The 24635-nt window shown below is 37.0% G+C and overlaps 1 protein-coding gene across 1 annotated transcript; it reads right to left on the bottom strand.

Moving 5' to 3' along the window:
* Positions 1-4352: 4352 nt before the first annotated feature.
* On the bottom strand, positions 4353-11311 carry IL21 (interleukin 21). The gene is made up of 5 exons (XM_004474662.1): positions 11144-11311; positions 11002-11037; positions 6335-6490; positions 4457-4534; positions 4353-4376 (listed from the first exon to the last, which is right to left on the bottom strand). Exons 1-5 carry the CDS (start codon positions 11309-11311, stop codon positions 4353-4355), a joined length of 462 nt encoding a protein of 153 aa, XP_004474719.1.
* Positions 11312-24635: the final 13324 nt, after the last annotated feature.

Here is a 24635-nt window from a genome sequence, read left to right as displayed (position 1 = left end):
CAGTTGAGCAAGGACATGGAATGGACCATATGAGCATGTGACAGGAGAACATTCCAAATAGAAGGAGCATAAAGTGTGAAGATCTCAGGTGGGAGTGTTCCTGGAGCCTTGAAGAAAAGGCAAAAGCGCCAAAGTGGCTGAAGTGGAATGAGAAGGATGAAAGTGAGGTCAGAGAGGTATGAGGCAGGAAGTGAGGAAAAGTGATGAGATCAATTTTGGCATGTTGAGGTGAAGGGTCTGGGAGCTAAAGACAGAAATTTCTAGGGGGAAGTTGGATGTATAGGTCTAGGAATTAGCAGAAAGGTCTTAGCCTTTAGCTATAGATTTGTGTGTCAGCAACGTATAGGTGGTGTTTAAAACAAGGGGAATACATTCAACTGTCAACGAAGAAGGTTTAAAGTGAAAACAAGAACAAGGATAGAACCTTCAGGATCATCACATTATAAGGTGAGGATAAAGGAAAAGGAACCAGAGATGGATGCTGTGAATAAGTGGTCAGGGAGTTAAGACAAAAGTAGGGAGAAAGGGGAGCCTCCAGAGTCAGAGGGAAAAGGGAGGGACTGGACAAGGGTAGCAAAAGTCATTGAGAAAGTGACATAAGGACTTAGACACATTTATGAGTTGTGTAAATAGGAGGTCATTGTTGACTAAAGAAAGGGCAATTTTAGTGATACAATGTTGGAGTATAGGATAGGGAGGAATCAGATTACAGTGGTTTGATGAAAGAGTAGGAGGTGAACTAGTGAAGGCACCTATTTTGACTACTCTCTGTCAATGAACTTGACAGTGAATCTCCAAATCATTCTCCTCTAGATGAGGTGAGGTTATGCTTTTGCTGACCTTTGCCTGGAATAGAGGAAATGGGTCTCTTATCCGAAGCTGTGGCAGATTTGAGAGCATGTGAGTGTTCAGAGCTGAAGGCAAAGGGGGAAATTGACTCCAGTTATGCAGGTAAGGGGTCTGAAAAGGTCCAGGTGAGTGGCCGGAGCCAGTGCCTGAAAATGCACTATGGGCCCAAGTATAGGACAGCCAAATAGGGAGATTGTGAGCAGGTACTTGAGAAGAATGGGCATGGGAGGAGATTGTGTGCACTGCTGGGTGTGTAGTTCAAGGGGTTGAAAGAGACTGGGCAGGGAGGAAGAAAAATAAGCTGAGAGAACCGTGAAGAGCAGGCCTGGCTGTCATGATGAGGTCTCAGAACAAACACAGGAGAAGTAGGGCAGTTTGAGAGCTAAAAGACTAGCAGGTAGTGATTTTATATTTGTAAAGATTTCAGAGAATGGTTCAAGGTGATAAAGCCTGGGTCTCCGAACTGAGGAAGCCAGGGGCCTGGGAAGCTGCAGTGTTGCTGGAATGCTCCTCATGGGCACTGAAATCACTCAGGATGATGGCAGAGGTTGGATGTGAGGACAAGAACATGCTCATGTCCTCAGTAAACATGGAGAATGACAGCCATCCGTGTGAAGAAGAGGACAGAAAACTTTGATGGGCTAAACTTCAAAGCAGGAGGCAGTTTTGCCCAAGAGTGAAAATGTAATGGTCACAGTGGGCATTGGGAAGAGCATGTTAAAATCCTCTTGGACCTGCCGTACATTTGGGAGGGCTTCAAAGGCACTGGTGTCCTTGAGGTAGGGACAGAAAGTAGAAAGCTCCATTTCAGTGAAAGAAGGTAAGGAGAGAAGATAGTCTTTATGTATACATGTAAAGAACTATATGCTTCCAGAAACTAAGAGGATCATCAAGGGAGTCAAAAAAGACAGTTGTACTGACTAGGTAGTATTTAATATGATCAAGTTTTAAATAAGAAGCCATGAACATGAACATTTAAAACCAAATATATAATAAATAATCATTAAGTTATAAAGTACATATGTCATATTAAAACTAAATTCTCAAATGCAAATGTAAATACAACAGGGCAATAATATAGGATAATAATGCTACAATTTTATATGTGTCCAAAGAAGACAACTTCAGCTAAAATAATAATTTTTAAGGAACATTTCCCTTGTTTCTGCAGTGGGTATTGCTACAAATCCTTTTGAAATACTGTTGAACAATTGAACAGCAGTCAGTGGAAATTTATACTCAGAAGTATAGTCAGATGTTCCTGTAAGAGTATCCAGAACTTTAAAGACTCACAGACCTTCAAGAAGAAGTCCAACACCCCCATTCTACAGAAAATGGAAAGGAAAAGTAACTGACCACGATTTTATAGCCAACAAGAAGTTAGGACTCTGAATCACCATCCATAGGGTAAATAGTATAGTTACAGGTTATCCTTATATCCCTTTTAAGGGCTGGCTAAGTCCTGAATGCAGAGCAGTGAAAATGGTGCCATTCAGGTGTCCCTTTTTCGTCTTGCTTATTCCGATGCACTGCTTTCCTGGGGAGACTGGCAGGGTCATTCACAGCTCATCTTTACCCTTGTCTTTAAAATCAGTTTAGTGAAGCCTCTTAGCCAAATCTCCAACTAAATTATTTTTATTTTTATAGTAGAGCCCCTGATTAAAAAGGATTAGAACAGAGATTTCTAAGAGTAAACACCAAAATAAATACATTATTATAAACATAAAATCACAAAGTCAAAAAAATCAACAGCTGTAAAGCCAGGAACAAGAAATACAGACTCTGTCATTCTCAAGTCAGCTTTGTGCCTGCTTTTAAACTTTTATCCCAACAGCCTGGACTGGCACTGTTTGACACCAACGCAGACTTCAGTTGCCTATTAGTCATCATTAGGCACACATATCCCTTTTAACAACATATTTAAAAGTTTTTAAGCAGAGTACCTTGCTGATGATAAAATATTTAATTGAGATCTGAGGAAATCATTCATTCCTAATATATCTTTTCAAATTCTAAATTGTCTACACTTGTTTTCCAAACACTTTTAAGTGGATAATATTTATTCTCAGATCATTAAGCAATTCCCGTTCCACATCCTCTTGCACATTTACAGCCGTCTTAACAATAAGAGATTCTCAAATAGCTTATAATGTTCTGGCAAAAATTTTATTTTTCTAGAGTTTTCAACTTCATACTTAAATAAACTGCTGGAGTTGATATGAAATGGCAAATAAAGCAGACTGCTTGTTTTTACTACCCATGGTTGAAAGATTGGAATTTTTATGAAAAAGTCTGTTTCCATTAACACAGCAGTCCTGGCCTCTTGATTTGTCTCTTGATTTAGGTTTTATATAGGGGATTTAAAATGCTTTATCCAAAGCATTCAAGGACAAACGTCTGAAATGCTGAAAATGTTTCGAAGTTTCTTCTTCATAGCAGAAACTTCATTCTAAAAGGAAGGATAAAGAGGGGGGAGGAAAGAAGGGATGGAGAAGGGAGAGAGAGGAAGGCAGGAAAGAAGGGAAGGTGTGAAGAAAGGAGGAAGGAAGACAAGACACTTGGGAGTTTCTCTCTCATAAATATGATCATTATAGCAGTTTTGGAAAGAGAGCTACAAGACTTTTTTTTAACCTCTGTTTGGTTTCAGAGGACCACCTTATATATGTCCCTCTATAGCTTTTAATTGCCATTTCCACAAGTTGAAAAATTAGCTTATAAGGGGATTAGGGATTAGGGAAAGATAATACTATACCCACTTCTTAATAATACCCTATTTGCATTAAAAAAAAAAAACCTGAAAGAGTGAATTCCATAAATACACCCATATCTATAGATTTAAATATTTTGATAATCCCAATAAAGAAGGGAAACTTTTAGTAGCCATCTGGAAAAACTACCTTCCAGGCACATAAATAAATTGCATATTGCATATGTTGCACATGCTGAGCTGAAAAGTAAACTCTTTGGATGTAATTTTTTAAACATTCACTTCCCATTTTCTTAAAAAAGGCTTCATCTTTTCATTTTGACACTGTGTTTCTATATTTCAGGATTGAATGAAGGTATAATACTTTTGAGACACTTCACTGTTAATTCCTTGTGGTAATCAAGATCAAGATTAACACAAAATCAATACATTCCAAACCATAATTTTTGATTAAATATTTTAACCTTCTCCCCAACCAAGAAATGCCATTATTGGGCATTAGGATAAAGTAAAAATTTCAAATGTCATGGAAATCCATAGAATAAAAAATCAGACTCTGAGTAGAATGTTTTTCAAGTTAACCAAACACAGAGCATGTGGATTGAATTTAAGAACTGCATACTAATTTTGGAAAAACAATCCTGACTTTGTACACATATCTGAGTTTTTTCCATCGCTAATATTTGGTGTACCCCCCTTTGTAATATCAAGAAGTGAGTTTTGCTACTGTTTTAGAGTATGTAGTATAGTGTCCAGCTTCAAGAGGATCCTCAGGAACCTTCATATCCCATGTGTTCTAGGAGAGATGCTGATGAATCATCTGTGGAAATAGTACACCATGAGTAACCTCAATACAAAAAACCATCTGTATAGATCAACAGATGTAATAAAATTAGATACCTTTTGGAGAAGTGAGTTCAGTCTTTCTAGGAATTCTTTGGGTTGTTTTTTCTCATAAGAATCACATGAAGAACATGTCTAGAAATCATTGAAAAAGTAACATTCTTTTTAAAAAGGACTTTTCCTATTTAATAACATTTTAATTTAAAATTTATTTTTTTAGATTAAAGACAACATATGTTCACTTAAGAATATTTAGGAAGTGGAAAAAATTGGTCAGAAAATAATAATGTAAAAAAAACTCATTTGTCATCCCAACCCCAGAGACAACTCCTGCAGTGTTTTGGTGTATGCCCTCCCAACAATTCTTTTTCTGCGCAGTTATTTTATATTTGGTCATTTGCTCTTTTTCTACGTAATGTATCACAAGAATTTCTTAGGAATTAAACATTCTTCAAACATAATATGTATAACGATTACTTTGTATTCCCACATAAGATGGAACCATTGCTGTTTTTGGACACAGCTTTTCACCATTGGATGCAATGCTACAAATAACATCTTTGTAAATAATTTTTCATGTACATCTGTTGATTTTATTTGATAAATTCTTAGAAGTAGAATTACTGAATCAGGGAGCCAGATTTTTTTAAAAGGCATTTGATGTACATTGCCAAAAAGTTTTACTTCTTTTCACTTAGAGTATGCTTACCATTATTAGGTATTACTAAAAATTTTAATTGGAAAAAATAGTAAGTCTTTGTTTTAACTCACATTTCATTGATTGCTAGTGAAATTGAATGATTTTTTTCATATGAGTAATACCCACTTATATTTATCTTTATGAATGTATTGGTTTATGTTCTTTACCCATATTCCTGGTAAGATACCAAATACAAAGCATTTAGCCTCTCAATGCAGTTTGATTTTTTGATGATAGCATTTGACTGAAGAGTAGGAGATAGATGTTTTAGCTCTTGTTTTGTCATGTAGTGATATTTATGGGATTTTGGTTGAGTCATGTAACCCCTTTGGTAGTTCTCAATATCTTCATATGTAAAATGAAGGTGCTCAATGACTACTTCCAAATTCAATGTAAGCCCTATCATTCTATGAGTCTTTGATATTGGACTTCAAAGACATGCTCAGTTCTTTTTGAGGGATGTTTTAGAGGAATATTTTTCACATGGCAACCTGGGAAAAGACCAAGCAACCAAAAGAAATAAGAATCACTTTGAAAATGGGATTAAGATTTCATTTGAAATCACATGTGAAATTCCTTGGAGAAGTGATAAAAAAAATTAGGGTAATTTATTTTACACATTTATTTACTGTCTTAATTAGGAAATTACTTATATGCTTGAGTATTGGCATTACTTATGAGTTGGCAGAAAGTCATATATACAAGAAAGTTTCCAGGACCCGAAAACAGGACTACTGACATTCCCCAGCCAAGTAATGGTGCCTACCTAGTTAAATTCATTACTAACTCTGCCATTGTATAGGAAAGTAACGTTCTCTAAGAGAAGAAGGTAATGTTTACGATTCATCCTGGTCTCTTATAGACTGCCTCTTTTCTTGTAGGAAAACTAGGATCTAGCTCCTATTAGTAAGAATACAAATTATATATGACTATGTAATAGGAGTAAAATATTTCTTAACTCCTAAATCACAATCAGATTTTCTGCCTAAATGACTTCCTCATCTTGGGAAGCCATACTAACTTTTTCCAGCTATCAGGAACTGTTAGCAGATTCTAATTGGATTTCTAGGCACTTTCAAGTCTGTGGACTTAAAAGGGGTGACCCCACTTCTCATAATATCCCATGCATAGTAAGTTCCAACTTTTAAGAAGGTTCTTGCTACTAATGCATATATATAATGTAATACATATAGTTAATAAGTACAAATAAGAGAGATGACAAGTGACAATCTTACTAGTCTGTGTTTCTGTCTTCTCCCTGTGTTTGTGGGAGGTAGTTTCCGTTTCAGCTGTTTAATTAACATATTGATTATTTTTTCATTGCCTCCTGTATTTGCTGACTTGAGCTGGGCCTTTTGAAAACATGAAAAAGCTGTCCGCTCACAGTGTCTCTGAAAGAGAAACATTTGTATACATGTCAACAAATTTATTCAGAAAGTGGCCTTCCCAAACTTGTTTTTCTACTTCTGCTCCAGGGTCTTAAATCAGGATCATTTCAGTTCAGTGAGGAATTATTTCACCTCTCGCTTAAACTTTGGGGCTATAAAGACTCCTGCATATAAAAATTCCCCTGTCTTAGGAAAGAGGGGACCGTTTTCCATGCCTCGCAGAGAATAGAGGAGATTGCCTTGATTTCCCACAGCTTTTTTTCTCCTAATGCTGCACTGAGGGCCATATGGGGCTCTGGCTGTAGGCAGGGCTTTTGTGTTTCACCAGGGAGAGTTAGTCTGGTTCAAGAATACATTTTCTGAATTATGAGGCTCTAAAAGTTACACGCTGTAATGGTGGCATCTTTGGGTGAGCTATGTTGCAGTCTGGTTAAGAATAATTTTCATTTGTTTGTTGTTTCTCTCTGCAATGAACACAGGGGTATCTCTCGGTGATTAAGTCTTGCATGGCATTTTATTCTGTACAACACTTGACACAATGTCTTGTTGCTAGTGAATGCCCAATAAATACTTGTAGAACGAACAAATGAAGTAAATGAATTAAAGCCCCTCCTTTGGGGCTAAGAAATAGGAACCTACTTCTGATGGCATGCCCCACCTCTAAGATTCAATATGCCTGAGATAGACTAGACATGACATCTCTAAAATCCTATGTGCACATGTGCATGATTGTTTTCTAAGTTCACAACTTCTGTAATAAAAATATACTTAAAAAATAATAGGGTAGTTGGGGGAAAATACACCAAATATAAGGTATGGATTATAGTTAGTAATATAAGATTTTGATGATATTCTTTCATAATTTGTAACAATTGTATCACAACAATGCAAGGTGTTGGTGGTGGGTTGATGTATGGGACCCCTGTATGATATTATGCATGTTTGTTTTGTATCACAACTTTGACTATACACTTATTATTTATGTAAATTCATGTGTGAATGATATACTTCAATTTTTAAAAATCCTATGTGCACTCTCAGGTCAGTTAGAGTAAGAGTCTGCCTGAATCAAGCAGTCAAGAAACAGAATTTGAGAGGGAGGGAAGATAGTTTCCTTACACAGAAAAGAGCAGTGACTCAGATTGGAGAAGTGGACAGAACAAGGTGCAAGACTGGTCTCTTGTTCAGGCTAAATAACTGGTGACTTAGCAGAATAAGCCAAACATCTTAGAAATCAAACTGAAGAGAAAATGGATTGATTGGAAAAGCAAAATATATCCTGACACATTGAAAACTATATTATAAAGCTCATCTAAGAACTTGTATCCAAGCTAACTTTTCCTTTCAGTGCATATGTGTATGTATACTATTCCCCCTTGAAGTTGCTATATATTCATTTTGCTAATGTGTACAGAAACCACTGTCATATAACCAGAAAGTCAATCCCTCCCAGTTCCTTCAAGGACAGTCCCATATATAGCAATATTACCTGAATTTTCTCAAGTACAGTCAGCTGAAAATAGCATTTGACCTGCTTTGCATTTTCCACCACATATACATACCCAATTTGAATGTTGATTAATAGCATGCATCTTTAAGACACAAAACCATCAGGTTTGCTTTGCATACAAGCCACAAGCCCAGAACCAGCTTATCTGGTTTCCTTATATCAGAGCAGCTTGCCTCTCATTAGGGTAAGGTGGTGTCCTTTCCATATGTTTGCCAAAATGCTTATTTAATAGAAACTGTTTATAAATGTTCATTATAGCACTTTTTTTTCCTTGAAAACCACATGTTCATATGTGTTGAAGTTTTTTTCTTTTCTCTTCTTTTTGACCACAACCGGCTTAACTTACTGGAAAAAAATAATATTCATATTTAAAGAGGTATATTTTCCAGCTGAAACTGAAAACACTAACTGCTTCATCCGTGATGATCTGAGAAACCAGCATTTCTCACAGAGGCCCATTTTGCTGAGTTAACACTTACATGTGTCTGTTGAAAGAAAATTAGGTTCCAAAGAAGTACGAGGACCCTACTGAATGAAGTCCCTAGAGGTTATACTGCCAGGAATGGTCAAGATTAGTGGTCAAAAGTCTACCCCAGAGAAAGCCTTTTTGAAAGCATCTGAATAGCCTCTGGACATGGAAACCCTTTTGATGGGGCTGCAGGTCTCTCTCCCATTCTCTCTCCTGCCCTTCCTTGCTTAACTGTGTCAGGAGGCAACCTGAAATGGATGTTTTGTCTTCTTTTGTTCTGCAAGCAGAGTTGGGACAAAGAACTGCTGGATTTGGCTTTAGATGGACACCAAAGGGAACAGAAGAGGAGGAGCTTTCTCTGCTAACTGCCTTAAGGATGTGTTCAGAAGGGGAGTGGAGAGATTAGTCTCTCCATAGGCCTTGACAGCAGATTCTAAGGGCAAGACTTTAACACACGAAATCCTTTCACACATGAAAACACAAGGAATTACCTGATCCTATTTTAGTTTTGGAGATTACAGGGAGCGGAAAGGAGGTCAGTAGCAAGAGTAGCAAACCACTCCTCTCTTCAGCCAATTGAACATTTGAGAATATTTGCCTCGTTCAGCCTATTTTTAACCTACTTGCATTTTTTTTCTTTTGTCAAAAAAGCCTTAGGCATTTACACTAGGAAGTCTTGCTAATTAGTCTACATTGTCTTTGCCCCATTCACATCAGGGTTTCCCAATGGCAGCGCTGTTGACAATTTAGGCTGGATAATTCTTTGCTGCTGGAGCCATCCTGTGCATGGCAGATGTTTAGCAGCATCTGGCCTCCATCCACTTGGTGCTGGTAACACCCCTCCCTTGACAACTAAAAATATCTCCAGACAATGCCGAATGTCCTAAGTGACAAAATCATCACCAGTTGAGAACTCCTGGTTTATCTGATTCAAAAAATGCCTGACTAGACCAACAAAAGAACTTAGATGCAACAATTAAGTGGTTTTGTTTTCACTAAACTTTTCAGTCTCTTTAAATTTCTTGTAGACACTACTTTGATGCTAGCCCTGAAAACTTCATATAATGCTAATGCAACCTTAAACTATTTTCTTCAGTCCTGAGTTTCCCTGCCAGCATAGCTTAAAGATCTTAGTTATACTATTGCTCACTTGTATCATAAACAGCTTTGCTAGATTAGACTATCAGATAGATACAGTCACCGAGACAAAATCCTCTCATTATGATGTAAGATAAAAAATATCTTTCGTTAACAAAGCACGTAAAGGAAGTGCCCATGGGATCAATTCAAGTCAGGAAGTGGGATATCTTTCTTATTCTGCAAGTTATAAACTACAGCTAACTCCACGGAGGACTCTAACCACAACAGTTAAACAAGGTATGTAAGATGCTGAAATGTTTGCTTTGATAATTTGGCATATTGATTGAGAAATAGGTTCACTTATTGGAAAAGTCTTTCCAATAAGCTGAATGTGCTACTTTCATTTTAGATGCTGCTTGTTTGAAAAAGGACCAAGTAAATGAGAGTGGTTTAGGTTCAGACCTAGAGAGTGTTTTAGAGAAAAGCAGTAGTTGTGACTCATTCACTTTCTAAACTTTTACACATCAGAGTCATTTACAATAATTGTTTTCTCTGCAATGTATCCTCATGAGTCCCCCTTTTTTGTGTCCTAATTACTGGCAGCACATTTATAGTTATTTTTATTTATGCAGTTAAAAGTCTGTGGCAATGAAAACATCTTCCCCAATCATGTTTATACTCTCAGGGTACCAAACCAGAAGACCACATAAGCTACGGGAAGAGATCAGCACACAGCACTCTTGACCTAGCTGCCAGGCCTCTTCTTCCTAGGACTTTAAAGGATTTCAAAGGCTTAAGAAAATGGGATGAGTTATTCACAATGTCTCTTTCAAAAGACTTCTCAGAGGACAAAAGACAAGACTCACTAAGACTAAGGTATATGCGAATTCTATTCATTCTAATCTCCAAACCACCATTCTTCGATATCATCCCTTTCATTCTTTTATTTTTTTAATTTGTTATTAGACATGAATTTTGCTTCTTATCGTATGTATCTATGTTTTTCAAATAGAATTATAAAGAGGGCTCAGGCACTTTCATGCCAAAAGGCTCTTGAAATGTAAGTAGCAGTTCATTTTTCAGAATATGATCATAGTACAGATTTACTTTCTAGTTTTGTTGTTCCATCTCAATAATACCACCTTAGTGTTCTCTTGGGGATACTTGAAGATAAGCATATATTTTTAAGAAATGCAATATAACATTTCCTCGGTTGGTTTCAGAGTAAATCAATGAATATTTGATGAAAATAGAAATATGTATTTTACCAATTACTAAACCCAAAATTGATTAAAATAATGGATATTATTATTCATTTAATTATAATAATAATTAAAATAATGAATTCATTAAAATAATGAATACTCTTCCTAAATAATCATGTTAATGTCTGTCTTAATTGGATTAAAAAATTATATCAAATATAATTTCAGAAATAAATTCAACAGGTCTTACCTTCACATCTTGTGGAGCTGGCAGAAATTCAGGATCCTAGAGCAAAAGAAATTAATTCTGAGTTATTTTTATAAGCCAAAAAGCTCTTTTCATATTAATTGAAAACTATTATTCCAACTTTGCATGACAAGTGTGGTCTTACCAAATCATTCACATAATTTTTCAGCTGATCAACAATGTCTATAAGTTGACGCATTCTAATCATGAAGCGATCTTGCCTTTGGGAGCCTGACTTATGGGCCACTGTCCCAGAGAAGATGACTATCAGGCAGAAAACTACTCTCTCCATATTGCAAGGACTTGATCTCATAAGTATTAACAGGAGAACAAGACCTTGATGAAACTTCGGTTAGACTGTGATCAGGTTGTCACTAAAGCTACCTATTTATTCATCCTTCAAGGAGAGGTAAAGCCCTCCCATTGCAGCCTGGAAATCTTTGTAAAATGGATGAATGTGAGTAACTCTTTTTTCTTTTCCACTGGCTAGGTATACGTGTGCATGTGCTAATGCGTGGGGGCAGGGATTGATGGAGTCAACGAAATGTGCCCATTCTGCACATTAGACAGGAAAAAGAGAGAACTGGGTGAATTCCAATTTTCAGCATGAATCAAGAAGTGTGCATAGTAAACAGTAAGTATTACACAACTTCAAAGAAGTAAACAAAAACACTTTGATCTCTTTGTCTCTGCCTCCCCTAGCATCTTACCTGTTCTCTCTGACAGTCACGACACACACTCATAAGGGCACTTCAATAATGAGTAAAGTGGCAGCATGTGCCTTCTTGCAGGACTTTTTCTTATGGTAGTCAATAGGTCTTTTGACCAAAATCTTCTGGTATTCCATCATAAAGATAGGAGGAGAGGCTACCTTTTAGGAAACTTTAAATAATGGGGGTGTTTTGAAATTAGCAAGAATATTATAGGTTCTTATCAACTTATATGAGATTAAAATAAAATTTGCTTACAACTCTTCACCATAACCTCTTTAAATAGCATTTATCTTGACTTCTGACATTTTATTTAACAATTTGATTTTTAAATATCATTAATTATTCTGAAGAACTCCGTAGAATAGTCATTTGTACCCCCTCCCATTTTAGATCTCACTCTACCTTCATTGAAAAATTAAAACTCTAATGGCTATCTGTTCTATATAATGTATTAATTAAGTGAGAGAAAAGTTCTAATACTCATTTCTGTCCAAAAATATTTTCATATAACAAAACCAAAATACCCATAAATGATTCCTTTATTTTGTGGTAATGTTATTTATTCTGTAGCTACTATTTCCTCAGGGTATAATCAACACATTTCTAAGTATATATAAGATTAGGGAGAAGTTAATAAAAGACTCAAAGACCATAAATAGTTTTATCATCTTCCTCTCTTCTGCTTCTCCTATTCCTGTGACTCTTTACCCACTTGAGAAATTTGATTATGATATTCTAGCAAGAAATGGAATCTTGCACCACTGTCAGTCAGGTCTTACAAATAAAACTCTTGGTATAGATTTTATTTATTCATTTATGTAATCATCTATTTAGTTATGTACTTATAACGACCATAATTTATTCTAGACTATCATGTAGCCAAGATATATTGAAGTTTGAAATTGATTTGCTCTCAAGATTGACTCTAATGTTTTTATCATAAGATATCTGTTCAGGAGTATACAGGTTTAGTCTTATAAAGCACATAAGAATTCCTACAATGTGATCAAGAAGTCCTCCCTAAACCAATTAAATTCTAGAGAGGCCTATAATTGCATATGGGACAACCCCTGCCACTTGAACGGCGCCTGCATGGTCTTTGCCTATGCTTACCTCGTCTGCCTAAATAGATTTCAATCTCCATGAAGACACTAACCACAGTGTTTAAGAGCTCAGTGTCTAAAGCAAGTTTTTGAGTTCACATCCAGGTTCTAACATTTAATAGGTCATATGACCCAGGGTATGTTATTGTAAAAGGAAGATAAGTGTAGTATGTACTTATTGAGTTATTGTGAGGCCTAAATGAGACATTCCAAATAAGGAATAAATACATGACATGGTAAAATCCCAGGAGCCCTTAATGCTGATCATGGAAGAAGGCGAAGAAGCATTAAAACTATAGTGAACACGGTTGACTTTTGATGACCTGGACACCATTTGAGGATTCTGTGCCCTTGGCGTGGTTAAGATAGGGTTTATATACATATGATAATTATATATTATATCCAATCTTTGTTCTAAAATGATGGTTTTCAAGGGGCCTATGGATCCATAGATGTGTAAGATAGTGTCTGTAAATTGCCTAAATTATGTCCAACCATTCTGGACTTCTGACCTCCAGAATTGTAATATAATTAATTTGTGTTATTTTAAGCCACTAAGCTTATGGTAATTTGTTACTGCAGCAATAGGATACTTATACATATGAGTATGGAAATTTTCTCTTGGAAAAAAGACAGAAGTAGGAAAGAGAGGAAAGAGTGATAAAGAGAGAACCACCAAAGGCCAGAAATTTGTTTGTTAGATTTTTTGGGGTGCAGGGAGCCGGAACAAGGCAAACAAACAAGAGAGGAAAGTAAGATTCATGTAGCTGCCACATAGTATGGGATCTCAGGGATAAAAATGTAGAATGAGGACTTTGCAGAAAGTTTGGAGTGTGTTGTAACAACCTCTTCCTAACCCCAAGAAGGCTTGCTGAAGATGTTTCAAGGTTATGGAGACGAACTTGTATTTTGTGTGAATTTACCCATATTTCCAAATGGGCCTTAGGGTGGAAGAAAGGAGGTCCAGATTTATTTGAGTTACATGGCAAAGTAGATTATTCTCTGCTAAGAAATGGTAACTTTATTGCTGCCTTTACAGCATAATTTCTTTGGGGTCTTAATGGCTTTTTATGCTTTAAATACAATCATTTTTATAATCTGACTATAATCAGTTCTGCCCTAACGCTTATTTTCAAAATGAAAATTAATTCCAGTTTATTAGGGAAGAATTTGAGTATAACAAGAAATTTGTGTTGGCAAATGTGTGGTTTGTCTGCAAGAAACACCTGGTAAATGCAGAAAATAGCCCCCAGCTCCACCGACCCACATAGGAATGCACAAAATGTGCATGCACACACCCCGAACATCTTCCAGCACCTCCCTTCATCAGCGTGCTATGAGCCCTCACATTTGGTCTTACAACTTTCCATTCCAGATAGCTCTCCTTCCGCGACTTCTCAATAACTCACAAGCTGCAACCCTTCTTACACCCGCCTCCACTAGCAAACTTCAGGTATTTATCAAGATGAAGTGCCGTGCTTGTGGTAGTATTTATGTATTTCTTAACCATTTAACATCTGTAAAATTGTGCTGTCTTTTTTATTAGGTTCCCTACTTTTTTATGTCACTGATGAAATTTTTAAGTATCGTGCCCTGTCTTAGTTTCCTAGGACTGTAGGAAACCAAGTACTACAAACTGGGTAGCTTAAAACAACAGGGTTTTATTCTCTCATCCTTACAGAGACTAGAAGTCCAAACTCAAGGTGTCAACAAGGCCGTGTTCCATCTGAAACCTTGCCTCTCTAGCCGCTGGCATTGGCTAGCAGTCCTTGGTGTTCCTCACTTGTAGATGCATCACTCCAACCTCTGCTCCTTTGTCTTCCTATGGTCTTCTCCTGGTGTCTGTCTTTGTCTTCTCTCCTCAGAAGGACACCAGTCATGTTGGATTAGGGGCCCGTCCTGCTCCAGTATGATCTCGTATTAACTAATTCCATCTGTAAAAACCTTATTGGCAAATAAGGTCACATTCTGGCAGTTAGGATTTCAACAAATCTTTTTGGGGAACATAATTCATCCCGTAACATACTCCTATCCCCATTTTCTCCATAAGTCCTGTGGTTTTTATTGTGTGAGTTTACCTAGTGCGGTGATTTTTAGGAATGCACACATGTTGTGTTAGAGCAGAACAGACTGTATTTTGTCTGGAAGTAGTCACACATAAGCATCAAAAGCAAGTAGTTTTATCCAAATAAAGAACAAGATTAGGATATAGGATTTATTCTTAGGCACAAAGAAAGAGAAAATGGGGGTGATGGAAGAAGGGAGATAAAATGAAAAGAAAACTATGTCATATTTTTACACAGGGTCCATCTGAGCCCAAGTATTTAAAGCCCCTGGTGGCTACTCCTCCTCTGATCCTTGCCATCAGTACCAAGAAGCTTGTCTTAATATCTATGCTTCCCCCTTGCCACCAGGTTCTATAAATGTGATTCAGAGGCCCATGAGCCTCCTGAAATTATTTGCAAATGTTGTGTTTATGTTTGTGGGAAGAGGAGAACCTTAACTTTTATCAGATTCTCTAAGAACTATTGCTTTCGAAAATGTCATACAACTGTGGTTTTCATTTTCCAGCCTCCAGAGACTTCTGTGAAGTATGTGCTTATCATGTTTCTTTAGCGCATTCACACCAGGTAGATGAGCATGACTGCTCCAGAATTTCTACACAGGGGAAGCTTAGGGACAGCCATCTGGTTGGAAGCCACATTTGTATAGCAAGCATGCTGCTTTAACTTAGCTTCCATGTTTGTTTGGTGCTTTGGAGTGAAGTGGTGGGAACTGCAACTTATGTTCTTTCCAGGAATATAACCCAGGTCATCACCATGAAAGCATGAAATTTAAGTCATCTACCCAGGGAGAATCATGAACACAATTCAAGAATTTTCTCTGGTCAGAGGAGAAATGAGGCAAGGGAACTGAGTGGGCATTTCTAGCCAGGGAAGAAAGACTGGGTGAGAGAAATAGATGGAAGGAGTTGAAATCTGAACATAAATTTTGCCAACTCACAGTTTTGTGTGGGGAAAGCTGCACTGGATATAAAACTGTATTGGATAGTATTTATGCCCAGCTCCCTTGCCCTGTCTTCACAGCTCTTAATTGTGATTTGTGTTTCAAATACTCTCTTTCTGTTTTCATTACCACTGGGCACACATGGGTAAAAGTATATATTCTGCAAGGAAAACTCTGAGAAGAGAGGCCGCCAATGTTTAGAGTAATATTTAATTATTGTAAAGAGGTACTCCTCCTCATACTAAGGATGTTCAGTCGGGTAACTTGTCTCTAGTCTGATATGAACCTTACATAAGTCTGTGTCTAACTGGTAGAAAATTTTCACTAGAATAATTCAAAACAATTTTTGTTCCTGCACCTATGGAAATATTTTAGCTTGTTTGACTTGAGGGAGAGATATCAAAGAGGACAGCCCTCAAGGATTTGCTAAAGTCTTCCCCATAAAACCTGCCTTGAACACCCTATTTTATCTTAACTCCTTCCTCTGAACTCTCAGCATTTATCGATTATATCACTGACTTGATTCCTTTTCCAGAAAAATGTAGAAGTAATGTGTAAATATAACTCATATGTACATAACTTGGGCAATTCCTTCCAACATTTCAATTTAATGACTCCCAGTCACCACTGTGCATATTCATAATAGGATATTCCTTTCCTTTCCAGGATCCTCCTTCTCAGGATAATTTCAATGAGGCCAAGGGTTTATGTAGACCAAAGGGTCAGTTCTGGTCACTGTTGTCTCAAGAGACAAAACAAAAGACTTCTCAGGCTGCCGTGTTCCTTAGCTGTTGTTGCTGTGACTTGTGACATCCCTGGTGATCTTGAGGTCAATGTGTGGCCACGGAGGGGCACCTGCTCACACTGCTAATCCTGATGTGGCTTCTCTCAGGAAGTGCAGGTGTCTATTCCAGTGTTAGACCCAGTTTGGCTACTCTTTGATACTCTAAGCCCTTTGGGGACACAGGTCTCTCAGCTCATACACATAGAGTCATTTTCTGTGACTCAGCCCTGCAGAATGAGGGCTGGGTCACAAGGACTTCCAGCAGTAGCCAGAGGTGCTCTCCTTAAGATCTTGGCTCTAGCATACCTGATTTCCTATGATACCCATCAGTGAGGCTGGAGATTGGATGTTCTTCATTCCATGACCAGCAGGCATGAAGAATGGTGAGAAAGAACTGGAAGATCTGGACGGTGGACTTGGCCCAGTGGTTAGGGCGTCCGTCTACCACATGGGAGGTCCGCGGTTCAAACCCCAGGCCTCCTTAACCCGTGTGAAGCTGGCCCACATGCAGTGCTGATGCGCGCAAGGAGTGCCCTGCCACGCAGGGGTGTCCCCTGCGTAGGGGAGCCTCACACACAAGGAGTGCGACCTGTAAGGAGAGCCGCCCAGCGTGAAAGAAAGTGCAGCCTGCCCAGGAATGGCGCTGCCCACACTTCCCGTGCCGCTGACCATAACAGAAATGGACAAAGAAACAAGACACAGCAAATAGCACAGAGAACAGACAACCGGGGTTGGGGGCGGGGGGGGGGGGGGGGAGAGAAATAAATAAATAAATAAGTCTTTTTAAAAAAATAATAATTTGTTAAAAAAAAAAAAAAGAACTGGAAGATCTAGTGCTCTTCAACTAGGTTTCTCCCCAACCTAGCACCATGAGATGAGACCAAGTCCACCAGCCTTTCCAAACTTCCTGTCCTGTATCTATGCCCAGAGAAACCCTGCCTTCCTCCAGACTCATGGCCCATCACTGTTTCCTTCCCTAGGGTGATGGGTGAATGCAACACCTTTTACCTTGGCCCTGCAGCCCACATATGCAGCCATAAAAATTTAAAAATGAAACATTGGCCTTTGCTGTGTCCTCTTCCTAAGGTGACTGCTGAGCCCTCGCTAATCACCTGAGTGGAACCTCCTCCCCTCTTCTTCCAAGAGGTAGCAGCAGGATCTTGTAGATGGGGTCCTGGGCAGGATGTGGCTCCACATATTGAACCACTTGTTTTGCTTCTAGAAATGAAGATTCTTTTTTGTAAAACTACCACTTTTCATCTTTTATTTACAAAAGTAATACATGTGTGTTGTAAAATGAAGAATTTAAAGAATGTAGAATTATAGAAAGTAAAGAACAAAATAAAATTACTTCCTTTTCTTCCCCACCTAATTTTCCTTCCCTGGGGTTCCTTTTGAAAGTTTGGTATATATCGTTCTAGACTCATTCTGTGTACACAGGGCAATATAGAAGAATTATATCTTTAACAGATACATAGAGATTGGTGGAAGTAGTATTGTATATGGAGATAGAAACATATAAATAAAAAGACCTAGAGATACAGACATGGAGAAATGTGGCATTTTTACATAAAAATTTAATCATACCATACATATTCTACCACTTTACTTTTTCATCCAACAATATATCAGTGATGGCAATCCATATAGTGTTTACATACAGGGCTATCTTGTTTAAATGGCTGGGTTAATATTCCATTGTTTGGCTGTACCATAATTTATCCATCCATAGCTCTACTGGCAGACATTTAGTTTGTTTCCAATTTGTACCTCTTACAATCCTTTAGTGAACAGCCTTAGACATCAATATCTTTAAGCATATGTAACTTATATTCCTTGTATACATAGTCCAAATTTCACTTCCCTAGTAGAAAGATTAAATCTATTAAAAATTTTGATAGAAGCTACCAAATTGCCTTCAGACATGGCATACCAAAGTATATTCCCACCAACACACAAAACTGTTTCCTTTCTTCCCCATTCTCATCAAAGTTTTGAGTATATACATAAATATATATTTAATATCAACTTACACTCCTACCAACAATATGAAAGTTTCCTTTGTCAACACTTCCATCAATACTTTATATTATGAATATTTTATATATTTGCCAATCTGCTAAGCCATATTTGTTTGTCATTAGTCTTTCTTTGTCTTTCTTTTATCGACAGTTAAGAATGGCATATTTTCAGATCTTTAATAGTTAATGTATTTCTTTTTCTGCAAATCTCCTGGTCTGTGTTCTCTGCCCATCTATTGGGTTATTACTTACTTACTTTAAGGATTCTTTTTCTATTAAAAATATGTTCAAAACTTTGAAATTATTTTCACTGTGTTATCCTTTGCCACACAGAGTTTTTCATTTTTTATGTTGTCTCTGATCATCTTCTATTTCATAGCATGAAGCTTGTTTAATTTTAAAAATGCTTCACCTTCCTCCATCAATAGTAAATGGAAGTAATTGGATTAATGTTCCTCTTGACTTAGGAATGCATAATGACAAGGGGCCACTATGAATTAATAGTGCTTTAAATGAATTTATGCTTTATTCATCACAAAAACAGCTATATACTTTCTTAAAAATAATAATACAGGTAAGTTTGGACATACTTTAGTCAGTTTATAGACAAATATCCTGCACATCTACGCATTCATGGGCCCCTTGAACACCATTATTTGAAACAAAGATTGGATAAATATATACTTTTATATACATGTAAATCCCATCTTATACCACAGTCTGCAGTACAAGGCACTGCAGATTCCTGACATGGCATATGAGCCTTCAAAAGTCAACTGTGTTCACCATACTTTTAGTGCTGAATGTTTTATTTTACTTGAATTCTTTAAATATGGATTTTCCATGTACAGTATGCACAGGAGCTCTAGAAATGAGGGTGACTGATTAGCAAAATGGAGTACAGGAGAGTATAGACTCTGTGAGATTTGTCCAAAGGACTCAAAGACTGCCCTGAAACCAGCCTTTCAACTGAGAAACAGTTATACCTGATAGATTACTCTCCTGCTAACAAAGGGATAGCATGACTTCTGGGAAAAGACCTTGAACCAATAAAAAAGACAATAGTATTAATAGTAATTCTAGCAAACACTTGCATAGCTAAGTGCTTTATAGGTATTATCTAACTTAAAATAACAATGTTTGAAGGTAGGTACTATGATACCCTCTTTACAGATGAGGAAACTAAGGCACAAAGGAGAAACAGAGTGGAGTGTTCCGGGGAACAGCCAGAGTCTGACCTCTTTTCTTCACAACATGGGAAACTGCCCCATTGCCAATGTCATTATCTTTATAAACACAGCAGTCTGCAGTTTGAGAGACCTTGTAAAGAGATTGGACCCAAAAGAAGATGCCTTTGACACATAGGTTTGTCATAAGGTGGAGATTCCTCTTGCAAAATTATTCTTAGTGGTATCCAGAATTTAAATGTATGTCTTATCTTGGTTAATCAGATTACTAGCCTCCAATTGGGTTGGAATATTCAATTGCCTCTTTCTCATTTATTTTGCCCAGTAATAACCTGGTCCAGTTAAGAAGTGATAATAATTTTCTGGTGTTTTATATCCATTAAAGTGAGAAAGATGTGAAGAGACTTTCTTGCAATCATTGCACTCTTGAATAGCATAAACAAAATCAATTAGGAAATCAGTTATCTTGACAATTTAGGGTCAAAAATTGTGACAACTATTTACATTCATTTAATCAATTATTGTTCTTTTTTTTTCATGTTTTTAAGCCATCTCACTGTGAAAGGAACATCAGAGTACTCATTTTTGGTTGAGTTAGTTCACAGCACTTTAAAATATGCACTGAGGTGGAAAATAGCACATAGGAAGAAAGGGAAATTAGAATGTCCGAAGAAACAAAGGAAACCAACTAAAATTAAATTTTCATGAAATTAATAGGCAGGTGGTTAAATGTTTTTGGAGAGCCATAGTTAAGTCATCACAAGTCATGTTAACATATTTAGCCAAAGAAGTCCCATTACTACTGCTATCTATATCTATCTATCTATCATCTATCTATCTATCTACCTACCTATCTATCTATCTATCTATCTATGTCCATCCATCCATCCATCCATCCATCCATCCAATCTTATGCCACACTCAGGGTATGTAAACTGTGTGTATCTTGACTACAGTTTTAAATGACTGCAACAGGGACGAGGAATCTATAACCCTGGCTTCATTTTCATTTAGTTCTTAGAACCACTCCTCTTATAATTACTGCTGTGTTCAGGGAATAATTTTTAATAGGGTAGGTATTTAGTTCTACCACAGAGAATGGAGGTTTTAGAAATCTAAGGACTAAGGTGGATGAAGAAGACAATACTAATCATTGAGCATGATAACTGCCAGCAGACACAACTCAAATGAATGACAGAATCTAGGAAAGTTCTGAGTGTTTATCTCTTGCTCACTTTCTGTCTCCTCCTTGCTTCCTCTCTGGATCTCTCCATTTTTCCTTTCTCTTTAATTGTTCATTCACTCCAGGTTTCTTCTCCCCTTTCTTCTCTCTTTCTAGCTATTTATTCCTTCTTAGCTTCTTTGTTTCTTGCTAATTCCTCATATAATGAAACCAAAATATATTTTAATTGCAGTTTGTTAAAGATTTCTAGTCTTTAAATATTAAAGTAGAGTGAACTGAACATGATCTGCTCCCTAAGAGTATGGATAGCCTTGTTTAAGTTGCCTTTGGTATTTGATCTTTGATTTTTCCATTTGTGAATCAATGATCCTTTTACAGAAGAACAAACAGTACTCTTGCCTCCTTCTGATTTTTTGGAAATGTCTATTAGGAAGACTGTGAACAGGCAATATCTACTTTGTATCTGGGGAAAAGATAATTTGGGGCTATCTCATGTTTACTTTCTGAATCTATAAGAAGCTATTTTAGAAAGAGCTCTCTTACCTAGTGTTAATTGCAAACAAACAAAAATCCCCAATAGATTTTTGGAGAACCCTAGGTTTAAATGTCTCAGACCTGCCACAACTATGGACCTCTGTGGGAACCTCCATGCAATTAGTTCCTACATTGCATATAACACATACACAACCTGAGTTATTCATGCACACACATTTGCAGCAGGTACCACCAGGAAAAAAACACTTTGTACAATTTTGTATGGTGTGCCAAATAGAGTATTTCTATTTTCACATATTTCCCTTATCTGCTAAATTTCATGTGGATAATCCAGGAAGAGAAGGTTGTTTTTAGGCTTGTTTTTCCCATAAGCACATAATTTATGTATAATAATAGTTAATTAAATTGAATTTATTATTGGGTTGGAGGCCTCCTGAGACAGCTCAAGGAGGGTTTCAAAAAAAGACAATAGTTTAAAAAGTCTTTGACAACAGAAACTTTTATGTGGAATAAAAGTTGAACATCCTTCTCCAGAGCAATATGGCAAGAAAAAGATAAAATGTATACAAATTGAAAAATAAAAAACAAAATTTTCTCTAATCACAGATAATATGATCATATAGAAAATCCAAAGAAATTCACTAGAAAGCTACTAGAGCTAAGTAAATGAGTTCAACAAATTTGCAGGGTATAAGATCAAGAGCAAAATCATTTGTATTTCTATACACTAACAATGAACATTCCAAAAAAGAAATTCAAGAAAATTCCATCTACAATAGCATCTAAAAGAATAAAATATCTAGGAGTAAATTTAACCAAGGAGGTGAAAGACTTACACACTAAAAACTACAAAGCACTGCTGATATAAATTAATGAAGAACTAAATAAATGGCAAGATACCCCATATTAATTGACTAGAAGACTTAATGTTAAGCTGTCAGTACTATCCAAATCAATTTATGGATTCAATGCAATCAGAACCAAAATTCCAGCAGCCTTTTTTGCAGAAATGGAAGAACCAATTCTCAAGTGCATGCGGAATTGCAAGTTTCATATGGAATTGCAAGGGGACCCAAATAGCCAAAATAATTATTACAATGAAGAACAAAGTTGGAGGATTCAGACTCCCTGATTTTAAAACTTACTGCAAATCTACACTAATTTTAAAACTGTGGTATTGGCATAAGGATAAACATATAGACCAATTGAATAGACTTGAAAGTCTAGAAATATACCGACACATCTATGGACAATTGATTTTCAGCAACAGAAAAAATAGTCTCTTCAACAAGTGATTTTGGAAAAACTGTATATCCACATGCAAAAGAATGAATTTGGACCCCTACCTCATGCCATATACAAAAATTAATTTAAAATGGGTCAAGGTTGGGAAGTGGATGTGGCTCAAGTGATTGAGTTCTCACCTACCATGGGAGGTCCCTGGTTCAGTTCCCAGTGCTTCCTAAAGAAGACAGCAAGCTGGTGCGACTGGCAGGCTCAGCAAGTTGATGCAACAAGATTATGCAACAGGAGACACAAGAAGGAAAAACAATGAGAGATGCAACAAAACAGGTGGCTCAAGCAATTAGGCACCTCCCACCCATATTGGAAGTCTGGGGTTTGGTTCCTGGTGCCTCCTAAAATAAACCAGGAAGACAAACAGACACAGCAAGTGCCAACAATGAGGGGGTAAGGAGAAATTTTTTTTTTTAATCTTTAAAAAGAAAACAACTGCATTCCTTTAAAAAATTTTTTTAAATTAATTGCATCAAGGTCATTAGGACAAGAGCTGAAATCATAAAACTCATAGAAGATAAACTGGCAAATCTTAATGACCTGGGATTCAACAATGGATTCTTAAATATAACACCAAAAGCACAAGTGACAACAACAAAAAGAGATAAATTTGACTTCATTGAAATTAAAACTTTTTGTGCATCAAAGGATATTTTCAAGAAAGTGAAAAGACAACCTATAGAATGGGTGGTACATCCACACAATGGAATATTATTTGGTCATAAGAAGGACTGAAGTTCTGAGACATGCTGCAACATGGATGAAACTTGTATGGCTCCAGGGACCCAGAACCAAATGCTTTGCAGCCCTTGGTTCGAAGCCTGTGGGTTACACCAGCCAATTGCCCCTAAAACAGATCAGGATAAAAATGTGCACAGTGACCAACATTCTGACTGCCACACAGGGCTCCAGTTAAAACCTGGTCCCCAAACCAGAGCAAACAAATACTGGAGTTTTAAAAAATGCATAAACAATAACTGCAAAAGTTTAACGTGAGTGCCTATCAGGAAAGGGACTGGATCAGAAAAGGGTGGAGCAGGGATTGCTGGTTTTATAAGTTCTCCCTTATTACTGGATTTTTAAAAACCATGTGCTTCCATCCCAGAGTCTTCAGGATTGGGGAATGAATGATGGACTAGAGTAGACTTACTGGTGTTCTAATATACACTTATTGTGATTCTAGCAGTGGAAGAAATTTAATCATTGATGTGAAGACAGTGGCCACTGGAGGTTCTGAGGAGGAATGGGAAAAACAGGTGTAATATGGGGGCATTTTTTGGGACTTGGGAATTGTCCTGAATGACATTGCAATGACAGTAATAAGCCATTATATATCTGGTCATAACTTACAAAATTGTGTGAGAGAGAGTATAAACTACAATGTAAACTATAATCTCTGCTTAGTGGCAATGTTCCAAAATGTGTTCACCAATTGTAACAAATGTACCACACTAATGAAGGATGTTGTTAATGTGGGAAAATGTGGGAGGTGTAGGGAGCAGGGCATATGGGAATACCCTATGTTTTTTATATAACATCTTATGTAATCTAAGTATCTTTTTTAAAAAATAAAAAACTATATTAAAAAATCATGTGCTTGTATACCCCAATAAAATTTTTAGGAATTGAATTTTTATTACTCTTCTTCCTCACTGGGGAACCCTTAGTGCATGATCCAGGCTTTGGAGTTACCTGAAAAGAAGGTGTATAGACAGCTGGAAGCCCTAGAGATCTGGGTTTTAGCCCTGATTCTACATCTCTTGGTTCATCACCTCATTCTTCTCTATCTGTGATGATTAACAGAGGCAGAAGGTGCTATGAATTACCAGGTGTCCATACCACAAGTTTA

The sequence above is a fragment of the Dasypus novemcinctus genome, chromosome 1, assembly GCF_030445035.2.
Source record: "Dasypus novemcinctus isolate mDasNov1 chromosome 1, mDasNov1.1.hap2, whole genome shotgun sequence".
NCBI lineage: Eukaryota > Metazoa > Chordata > Mammalia > Cingulata > Dasypodidae > Dasypus > Dasypus novemcinctus.
Note: the sequence above shows the minus strand (reverse complement) of the source record. Positions and strands in the feature narration are given on the sequence as shown.

What these genes read in the sequence shown, in the direction of transcription:
- IL21 (XM_004474662.1), bottom strand. Translation starts at nt 11,311, where the DNA reads ATGAGATCAAGTCCTTGCAATATGGAGAGAGTAGTTTTCTGCCTGATA. An exon ending in GAAGACAGAAACACAGACTA is followed by an intron (nt 4,535 to 6,334) that starts GTAAGATTGTCA and finishes AATGATTTCTAG; the next exon opens with ACATGTTCTTCATGTGATTC. An exon ending in TGAACTCACTTCTCCAAAAG is followed by an intron (nt 4,377 to 4,456) that starts GTATCTAATTTT and finishes CTATTTCCACAG; the next exon opens with ATGATTCATCAGCATCTCTC.